General features: G+C 38.0%; 1 protein-coding gene across 1 annotated transcript; it reads right to left on the bottom strand.

The window, feature by feature from the left end:
• Nucleotides 1-10,055: 10,055 nt before the first annotated feature.
• Nucleotides 10,056-10,893, bottom strand: LOC122672133. The gene is made up of 3 exons (XM_043869630.1): nt 10,726-10,893; nt 10,334-10,546; nt 10,056-10,223 (listed from the first exon to the last, which is right to left on the bottom strand). The coding sequence occupies exons 1-3, from the start codon at nt 10,891-10,893 to the stop codon at nt 10,056-10,058; spliced, it is 549 nt and encodes a 182-aa protein (XP_043725565.1).
• Between the last annotated feature and the right edge of the window lie 210 nt (nt 10,894-11,103).

Genomic DNA, 11,103 nt, shown 5'->3' with positions numbered 1-11,103 from the left:
TCGTATGGCTAGGGAAGTAGCATTCCCTTGATCTTAATGGTGCTACCTTGCTTTAATATAAGAAGTTCTCAGATGGTATTAGTTGGTGTTGTGTTTTTTGGGTAAATTTTTGTTTATTGATTCTCCCGTGAGGAACGCTTGGTGAAAGAAATTTCAAAATTCAATCAACTACGAAGTGGAAAATGGTCAAACTGCTGCACACGGTATCTACCTGCCATGTCTAGGAAGTCAATTAATGCGTGAATCATTAGTTGGTATTTTATTAGGACCACTTGTTAGGATCGAATCATTGGTTTGTTTTTTATTAGAACCACCTAGAGGGTGACATGGACCTTCACTGATGAATGGGCATTTTCCTCTTCACATCTCAATTATTGATTGGTCTTTGAGGCTGATTTTTAATAAAAACTCTAGAATCGTTAGAATATTTACTAGGGGTGCAAGTTTGGCCTGTTGGCCTGAACTTGCCTTGGCTTGTCCTGAGGTCGAATAGGGTCTGGGTTGAGATATTTGGCCTTGAGAGTGGGACAGGATTAGAAATTTTTGGCCCTAAGTTAGGGTCGGTTCAGACCAGGGTTGAGGCCTTGGGCTAAGCTTAGCCTAGCCCGGTTTGACCCTATTTTAAGTTATACTACAGAATATATATTAATATAATATATATATTACAAACTTTAAACTTCAACCACAGTTTGTTATATAATATATTATATATGAAGATAATAAGTGATATAATACATTTTATTAGTGTTATTTTATGTAAAATTGAAAAGTTTCTCCCTGTCCCATTTCAGCCCATGCATTTCCTTCTTCCTCAGCCGGGCCCGACCCTGAGGGGCGGGTTAGGGTTGGATTTTTCAGGCCCTGAGTCAGGGTCGGGTCGGGCTTGAGCCCAGCTAAAGGGACTTAGGGTTGGGTTAGGGTTTTATAAAGCCCGGCCCAATCTGACCCTGTTGCAGCCCTAACTTGGAAAACGCCTGGTATGGAATTATACATATATCACCTGTGCTTCATAGAGATCCCTAAGTGTTTGGTTCAGTTATTCTAAAGAATAAGATTCTGATTCTGATTCTGGATCAGATTCTATGAAATCAGTTTCTGTGGATTCGTAACTTTAAAATTTAACTGTTTGGTTATCCTGATTCTGTAACATGAATCTTCCTGAATAATTGTTTGGTTACCATAATTCTGTGTCTTGATTCTTTATGAAAACCTGTTTGGTTATCCTAAGTTTGTCAATTGGATTCAATTGGAATCTGATTTAAAAACTGTTTGGTTCCCATGTTTCTGTCATTTGTTAACTCTTTTTCAGTCCAACATATGCAAGAAAAAGAATTTTTACAGACTAATTTTCTCCTCTCATACAAACTAATTGCCATTACCTTGCTATTAACATTATCCCACTACTTATGTAATTGTGCCATTACTTTGCAATCCAACATAAATAAAAAAATGTGAACAGTCCACCACAATCACTAAATTCTTACTTCTAATAATGATAAATATCATTATCCAAAGACGCAGCTAAAAAACAAAAAGAAAATTGTAATCCATGAAATGAAGAGTTATTATAGTCCAAATACCAAGTTGTAAAAAAAACCGAACACATCAAAAAACCCACACATGGTTTTAATTGTCTCCTTTGTAAGTCAAGCTTTTGAACAATGTCTATGACATCTTTTTGTGATCCATCTATACCAAAGAAAAAAATTGATGTGTGAGAAAGAAAAAGATAATGCAGAACACCACTTAAAATTGTGTAAATTATTGTCATAATTAACTATGTTATGAACATTTGGGTAAAAAGGGCCTTGGTGGATTCGAACCACCATCCCTGGAACATGCTCATATTCCAAGTGCTCTACCAATTTGAGCTAAAGACCTATCAAATGGAGCTTGGAATTTACAAATAACCCTGAGACCTTGCCACAAAACCTTGACATTCATGATGTTGGGAAGACACAGTCCTAAAGTTCTAGAATACAATATATACAATCAGGTATAGTTCAGTGCTGCCAGATAAGATTATGAACAACGAAGAATCCTTACCAGCATTGGCTGCATGTTTCAGTTCTACTTCAAATCTCAAACTTCCATTAGCTCCACCTCGTTGTGGCCACTCTTCAATGTGTTTGTCAAAGGTTCCAGAATCATACCATCCAAGTTGAACCTGTAGTATCACAATACACAACAAAATGAATTAGAGAATCTTCTTAACTTTTTGTTTTCTTTCACCATTCAAATTTCCACCACCTAAAATACAACAATCTGGGAATCTTGTCTTCCTAAATTAGTATTTTCATATGAAAAACAAAATTTCAAGCAATAAAACACTGAGATAATGATAATGGATCCTATGCTTCAGTCCAGTCATCCAAGAAAGATTTCAACTTGCTTATGTAGGCTAGTTTGTGGTAGCAGAGAATGAAAAAGTTTTAAATACTTTCTTGCTTATTTATTTATTTCTTTTTTGGTAAGCAAAAATATTGTCCTTATTTCCACATTGCTGCATTCAATTGCCAAGTCACTTATCAAATAAGACCAAATAATTGATCAGACAACATCATTAACCATGACTACATTTTTAGCAGCCTTGCTGTTTTTACAATGGTATTTCTGCAATTCCCTAATTGGAAGCATTCAACACTGTATTCTTGTAATAAAAAAGTAAAGGCTAAAGAAGAAAAAACTGAATAAAGAATAGCTGAAAAACCTTGATTGAATGCTAATCCTTTGTCACAGAGCATTCAAACAGGAAAAATGCCTTGAAATGCAAAGTTTTGCTATACTGGAGTTATGACATAAGATAATTAGTCATTTTTTGTCAGTTGCTTCAAATCAATTCTTGCAAAAGGTAGCTCATCATGCACAACCAAGGAGTACCAGTAGAGTTCTATGGAGCTACCAATATAGAAACCAGAAGATTCTAATGAAAATTGAAGTGGGAAAAGTACAAACACATGGGGAATTGAAAAAATCTCTATCATTTTGTTCATGCAGCTCTCAGGTTGTGCTCTAATTTGTTGCTTTTTCCTGTTTGGTTTTTCCTCATTTTTTCCAGTTCTACAAAGGTCCTGAGGTAAGGTTCCTATGCCTAGTCTTTAATGGTCAAAATTGAAATCAGGAGGCCATGAAACAAGTCAAACATGGTTATAATCACTGTCAACCCTACACATGCTTAGAACCTTGGATGGTAAGAAATGGTTTAATCAAGAGAAGCAAGTTAAACGTGGCTAAAATAACTCTCAATATTTCCCATGCCTTGCAACAACTTTGATTGTAAGAAATGGTTCAACCAAGATAAGCAAGTAAAAAACAAAGTAACAATTATTCTCAATCCTTCACAATTTTTTTGGGTGAATAATTCAATCCTTCACATTCTTTACCTTAGATTGCTAAAAACTGGTTTAATCAAGAGAGGAGAATCATCTGTTGCACATCGACTTAATACCAGGAAAAATTGATGAGAATCACCCCTATGATCTATCATAATTAAAGCCCATCATTCATGGCGGCTACTATTAGAATATGATGACTTCAACAATCTATCTTGTAGTAAAAAGAAACACCCCATCAGCCTAAGAAATCAAAAGTACACTGGCTTTCAAATATTCTTTTTCTGTGAAGATAAGATCTCTCAGTTAGCTAGACTGCCATTTTCAGGGCTTGAATGTGAAGTTCTAACCTCATCACCTTCACAACTTTTCTTATTGAACAGTATGCACTATATGCTAAATTTGACTTCAAGAATCGACATGTACTACAGTCTATCCTTTCATCATGATTTCTCACTCATCCCAACACCCTGAAAGCCCATTTCTTATCCCTTCCTGAACCATGCCTTCAACTATCTTAGAGAAATCCATTAATCAAAACAGTAACAGTTAAAGAGTTCCATTAATTTTTTTTGTAAGCCTCAACTTCTATGGATCTGATATATATTTTTTTATTTAATCATATTTCATTGATTTGATGAGAGAGAGGGAGAGAGATAAGTATACATTTCAACAAAAAAAAATGTTGTAATATCAAGAACCCTAATTAGTTGTGACTCTTACCACAAAAAAAAAACCCCCAAGTGGGAGTATCAACAACAAAAAAATAGAATTTAGAAGGAAGTAAATTCATATTACTCAATTTATGAGAGCATACAGTTAATACCAATTTGTATAATTGAATGAATATTACCCAATTCATATTTCATACATTAGAATTTAGAAGGAAGTAAACTAACACAGACAAGCAACCATAAAATATTGCTCATGTCCACGCAAACCTTTCTGATCACCCCTTGCTTATCACCAACCCTCATGAACTGTACCCTTTGTTGAAAATAAATTTTTTATGGTCACTAACAGAAACCTTTTCTATCAGACCTTCCGTCTCCAAGGCTGTTCTCCACTCATATTTCATACACATCACTCCATGAATCAATCAAAAACTGTAATTGTCGAATAGTCTATTTAAGCCGGAACTATAGAGATAACTTCATCCCTATCATGATAATCAGTAATTCTCAACATCTATTTATCAAAATGAAAGAAGAATTCAAACAGGAACCTTGCCCTATCTCTAATTTCTCCCAAAACCCAGAAAAAAATCAAATAAAAAAATTACAGAATGAAGGAAGAAGTTTAGATCCTCAAGAGCATCATCAAAGAAGAAATTTTAACACATCAAACTAAAACCAATGCCAACCACAAAATATACTACAGAACTGGTCGATTTCTTCAACACAAACCCAAAGCAAGAGCAAGAGCGAGAGAGAGAGAGAGACTTGGTTCGAGCTTCTCGTGCTTCAATCGGTGAATCTGCCTAAAACTAAAACTCACAAATAGAAAACTGTCTCTATTCTGCGAATGCAAACAATAATTAACAGTAAGAAGAACGAACAACAGCAACATAAACGTTAGGGCAATGTAACCCCTTCTCTTCCCTCCGTATCTCCCTCAAACTGAAGATAATGGCTGGACTCCTAGACCCACTGCTTCCACCATAGATGGACAGAGTGAGAGAAGAGCTAGAGCGATGGAGAGTGAGAGAGAGAGCAAAGAGGGACAGAGCAAAAAAGAGAGAGAGCAGAGAGCAGAGAGAACGAGAGAGAGAGAGAGAGAGAGCGAGAAATAATAGAGAGCACGAGAGAGAGAGAGATAGCAGAGAGCAGTGAGAAGCAGGTTGAAAGCGTTGCGTGCTGGAGGTTGAAGGCGATGGCGTGCTGGAGGTAGAAAGCAATCGAGTTCCTCTTCGTTCGGCTTGCAGTCTCCATTTTTTGGAAATAGGATTTTGCGATTTGGAGATTTAGGGTTGGAATTACCCAACTTCTGATTTATATACTAGGTACCTCAAAAATTGTTTTTCGTTAGAATTCACCTCTGCTCTGTACTTCCGTAGAATCCATATCAGAATCAACCAAAAGGTATTTGCTTGTAAGAATCAAGATTCCGTAGACTCTAATTCTTCAGATTAACTGAACCAAACACTTCCTTAAATGTGTTGTGAAAAGTCGAAGTGATTGTTATTCTAACCAGATGCTTGAATATTTTGCCAATGCACCTCCTCCTTCCAGATTTCTGGATTGGAGGTGTTTAGGAGTGCTCGGTTGCTTTTTGCCTGGATGGACCCAGGAATATGTCCCATTACTTGAATGATTCACTGGTTAGAACTTAGAGGCCTATGATCTCTCAAATCTGTAGGGACACACTCCAAGGGGATTGCTCTGCTTCTTGCACCACATTGTTATCTGAGGATGTTTCATACACCTGCAGATGGAAAGGAGAAGACAAGGGCAAAGCCCAAACAAAAACAAAAATAAAAACAAACGAAGAACTATCTAAACCATTGGCAGAATCGACTTCTCTGTCTGATCAAAGACTTGCAAACATTCAATAGGAAACGACTTCTAATTTCATTCTGGGAAAAGCTTTTATTTTCCTTGTTCCTCTGGGACTAGAATCTGAATCAGCTCCATAATTAAGATACCATGGAATATGAGGTTAAAAATCTTATGTGATGGATTTTTTATACCAAATTTTTGTGAAATTCTCTCAATTGGAGTTTGATCAATGTGGATGAAGCTTTGATTAATTGATCGAGGGTAATTCAGCAAATGAAGTGGTCATTGGTTATCGTTAAGGACCCAGGAATTCTCAATTCAATGCACATTTTCTTATCAAATCTTACAAGTTCTTATTATCTGTTGCGAGCTAGGTGCATGAAATGTATATTGGAAAGTGATTTGCAGAGATTAGAGCTATCAATCACTGATGCTCAATTGCTGATAGAGAGACCTTATCGATTGGCTCTGAGTTTTAGTAATCGAAAAAACAACAAATTAAAAGAAAATTCACTCTAATTTTCATTTTCATTTTCATTTTAAATTGTTTGGGTTGGGAGAAAAATCTAACAAAAATATAATGGAGAGATGAAAAGAAGAAAATGAAGGTCCAAATTGACTCTAATCGTTTGAAGTTAATTTAGGTCGAAATCAAAGCCTAGTTCGGAAACCTGAAATGGCGTTGACTTGAGACATCCATAGTTTACCCAAAGCAACCACCACTCTATCCTTCTTCCTCCGAAACTCTATTGTCGTCAAAGAGAGCTTTCCTTTGTGTGCTACCATCTTAGTTTCAATCTCCACTTCTTCCTGCAGTTATAAATGATTTATTCAAGTTTTTGAACAATCCAGGTGGGAAAAGCATTTGGGAATTGAAACGGAAGACGAAACCTCAATCTTAACCGTTGTGAAGTAAGAAATGTTGAGATTAATAGATACTTTGAAGTCGCCTGTGTAAATCGATATAGCTATTGCCCCAACTCCATCGATTAGAGAAGCTATTGCTCCCACATGACAATTCCCTGTTCTATCCTGCAAATCAATCAAATTACAATGAATTTGTATCTACCCATCTGGGTCTGCAAAAAAAATAAATAAATAAGGCTACCCATAGAAGTAAATAACAGAGGTCAGAGCTACAAAAGAAAGAGAAGAGAATTGAAGGAAGGTAGGATACAGAGGATGAGAAGACTATAAGAGAAAATTAGGGGAAAAAAAAGGTGGGATGATATCTGAGTGAGTTACAGCTAATTCTTTGTGAAGGATGTAATTGAAGAGCATGGAATCCCTTTGGGCCTGTACGATTTGGAGACCGTTAAGCATTAGGTAGAAGATATTTTCTTGACTTGAGCATCTCCGCCCACGCTCTTCTATCCATTTCTTTGCTTCTTCCAAGTAGATTGCTTCGTTTCTCATCGTCCCACTCCCCCGTATGCTTCCAACTCCACCTGCTTCCTCTCTCTCTCTCTCTCTCTCTGATATTTCGCCCCCCTCTGCACGCACCCAAGGAAGAAATGTTGGAGAATAAATTCCCAAATTTGGCTTTCATCTCCTTTTAAGACGGGGCAATCATTCACAGAGAATATCCAAATATGGGAAAAAGAACTCTATCCAAAAGTATGGCTAGGGATGTCAATGGGTCGGGTTGGGTCGGGGCTGCCCTAAACCCTAACTCAATCCTAGGGGCCTTAACCTAAACCCTAACCCAACCCAACCCAACCCTGGTAGGGCCTAAGAAACCCTCAACCCACCCCGACCCTGCTAGGGTTTTCCCTAACCCAACCCAACCCTGATTGACCTTGATAGGGTCGGGCAGGGTTGGGTTGACCCTGATTGACCCTGCCCTAAAACAAATAGTTCATTTACCTCCACAACATAAGTTTTTAAGAAAGAAACAAAAGATTCAGTACCATAAACCAGCTCAACAACCTTGGATCAGTCCAGATCCACATTAAATTCCACAATAATACTCATTTATCAAACCGAAAAATCCAAATCAACAACAATTCATCATACGAAAGAATTATTTAAATACAATTTCCAGCTGAAAATAATAAATACAGAGAAATTTAGAAGGAAAGCGAATTTAAGACCTCAAAACCACTGGATCTGCGGCATATGCCTCAAACTCCGACAAACCAAAAACACCTCCACCATCATTTCATCCAAAAACCAAGGAGACAAACGAAAGATGGGTTTAAACATGACTATAACGGCTTATTTGGGGAAGATGGGTTTGGGCTACCCTTATGTCTCATAAGGGTGAAATGGTCTATGGGAAAAATTGAAGGGTAATATAGGGTTTTTCAAAAGTTTAACTACAACTCACGGTTTAAATTTGACTATAAGGGCTTATCTATAAACCTCCCAATAATCCAGGGGGTGCAAGTAAAAGGTGAAACTAGGGGGTGTTTTGTTATTGTTTCAAACACCAGGGGGTACATGTACTTTGCTCTTTCCTTTTTTAAGGGGGGGGGGGGGAGGAAGGTACCATCCAGGAGACTCGAACTCGAGACCTCCTACTGAGAATGGGCATGAAGCGCACCATAGCTCACCAACTGCACTAGGCAGCATTTTAGCAATGCTGCATCCGGTCACATCAATTTTTAATTATTTTAAACTAGGAGGAGCGATCTTTGTGGGGGGAACGAAAGAGACACAGTCAATGAGAACACACATGCTGGCATCTGGGGTTAGGATTTCTACCTTTCATGGGGGGTGGGCGATCATTGCGCCCCCACTATGTCTAGGCGTGGCCTCCCCCAAGAGAACCTTTTCCCTTTAAACTATCAGTATTCTCTTTCCTCTATATTCTCCTGTGCCATCATCCCCAACCACCTTTGGTCTGTTTGGGATTCCTTCCCATTCTAGCAGTGTAGAATGTCCTTTTCTCAAAATAGAGAGAGAACTTTTGTGAGGGATAATTTTCTTTCAGTTCCTATGTATGATTACTCAAATTCTTCTACGCAGAATTTCATTTCTGCTTTCCCTTTAAAACTTCTACCCAGAATTTCTTTCCCTCCCTGTACTATAACTCGGAATTGGGAGCGAAACCGGTCAGAGAGGATTCTGATCTGAATCGAATCAGAATCAGCCTGAATCGGTTCAGGAATTGGCAATTTAAGCTATTTTATGGTGAAAAATGAATCGGTTTAGGAATCGGGAATTGGTCCGATTGAAGATGATTTAAAAAGAAAATGACTAAGAATCAGCCAATCCGATTCCAATTCAGAAAGCAATGATTAGGAACATACAGTGGAAATTGGGATTGGTGTCAACCGATTCAGATCCGATTCCCGATTCTTAAAACCATGCTTGTAGCACGATCTCTTGCCACAAACCCTTTCTCTGTTTCAAAAGGGGTATTCAAAAATAATTATGATGAATGATCTAAATTGAGAAGTAAAAACGAAGTGCTTCTCAATTCTTAAAGTTTTAGAAGGATCAACACAATTGAGATCTAAATTGAAGATAAAAGGCAACAAGTCAAACTTTTCAAAACTTCACCAGTGCCATTCGCAAAGCACTGCACCTTCCTCCTACACTTGTTCAGAAGGAGGAAGTACGGGGCCGGAGATGAAGATATTGTCATCATCGGCTCCAATATTGTAAGGCTTCCTTCCCATTGCCGTTTGATTGAGGCATTGAAGAGAAGGGGGATAGGGGGAAGTCTATTAATTGCAAGTTGGATCACTTAAAGAAGCATCCTCTTCTCTTGAGCAAAGATAGGGAATGGGTGTGAGGAATCGCTACCTAGATTTAGGGCCTAGGATGTACAAAATAAAAACATGATTCCATGACGGCTACAATGAAAGCCAATCAAACTAAATTGTAAGTTAAAGTTAAGTTGCAGACCAAGGAAGGTGTTAGATACCTTAGTCTACCCGATTAAATCCATCACCTTATTTACTTGATCAAAACTATCTAAAATAATATTTTTAATTAAATGTTGGAGATGGGCACATACCCAAAACGTTTGACTACAAAACAAAGGTTAGTATATTGGAAAATAAAATGAAAAAATACATATAACTTAAAACTAAAAACAGTAAACTCACAATTGGAAATTTCTGTTGTGGCCCATTCTGATCTGAACTGCATATTCTCAATGATGGATTTGGGGTGGGATGAAAAATCTTAAGTAGAACATTTCGGAGAACAAAAGAAGAAATTTGAAGCAAAAAGAAATTGACTCTGTCCATTTGAAGTTGAATTTGGGTCGAAATCAAAGCCTAGTTCGGAGAGATTGAAGACCTGGAATGGCGTTGATTTGAGACATCCATTGCTTACCCAAAGCAACCACCACTCCATCCTTCTTCCTCCTAAACTCCACTGTCGTCAATGAAAGTTTTCCTGTGTGTGCTACCACCTTAGCTTCAATCTCCACCTCTTCCTGCAGTTGCACAGAGATTTGCTTAGTGTCCGACTAGATGATTGGGTTATGGGTTTTGATCTAAATTCTAGCCACACCGTACGCATAAAAATCAATTGGGCACCACTGACTGTTCTATGGAATTCAAATTGGTAAGAATAAGCTGAAGAGCAATTGGGAATTGAAACGGAGGAAGAAGAAACCTCGATCTTAACCGTTGAGAAGTAGGAAATGTTGAAATCAACAGAGACTTTGAGGTCCCCTGTGTAAGTCGCTATAGCTGTCGCCCCAACTGCATCGATTATGGAAGCTATGGCTCCCACATGACAATTCCCTCTTCTATCCTGCACAGATTTTGAAACCCCTCAAAACACACTACTCACAAATATATATAACAAAAGTTCAGACCCACAAAAAAGAATAATAAGGGAATTTAAGGTACGAAGGATACAGGGAGTGAAGAAGACGATTAAAAGAGAAAAGTAGAAAAGAAAGGGTGATGAGACATGATATCAGATTTTACAGCTAATTCTTTGTGAAGGATTTGATTGAAGAGTATCGAATCCCTCTGGGCCTGTACGATCTGGAGACCTTGAAGCGATATGTATTGGATATCTTGGTTGAAGCGTCTCCGCCCGAGCTCTTGAAGCCATTTCTTCGCTTCTTCCACGAAGATTGCTTCGTTTCCCATCGTCTACTTCACCCACCCGATGAGGTAATGTGACGAACTAATTTCCCAAAGCGGCCATATTTGTACATGCGCGACCCTTGTTCTTCTGCTTCAAATCATCCGCAACTTTGGTCAAATCAAGGGTTAGGTGGGTGAGAAGGTCTCCCTTTAATATTTAAACTTCCATCCCCTCTTATGTTTCAACCATTCACAGTGTTTTTTCAAAGCCAC

The sequence above is a fragment of the Telopea speciosissima genome, chromosome 8 (assembly GCF_018873765.1).
Source record: "Telopea speciosissima isolate NSW1024214 ecotype Mountain lineage chromosome 8, Tspe_v1, whole genome shotgun sequence".
Lineage (NCBI taxonomy): Eukaryota > Viridiplantae > Streptophyta > Magnoliopsida > Proteales > Proteaceae > Telopea > Telopea speciosissima.
The sequence above is the reverse complement of the archived record's forward strand: the minus strand, read 5'-3'. Positions and strand labels throughout refer to the sequence as shown.

Excerpts from the sequence above, each read along its gene's own strand:
- LOC122672133 (XM_043869630.1), bottom strand. The coding sequence starts at position 10,893 with ATGGGAAACGAAGCAATCTTCGTGGAAGAAGCGAAGAAATGGCTTCAA. Across the intron at positions 10,547-10,725 it reads TCCTTCACAAAGAATTAGCT|GATAGAAGAGGGAATTGTCA; the intron begins GTAAAATCTGAT and ends AAATCTGTGCAG. Across the intron at positions 10,224-10,333 it reads AATTTGAATTCCATAGAACA|GAAGAGGTGGAGATTGAAGC; the intron begins GTCAGTGGTGCC and ends GTGCAACTGCAG.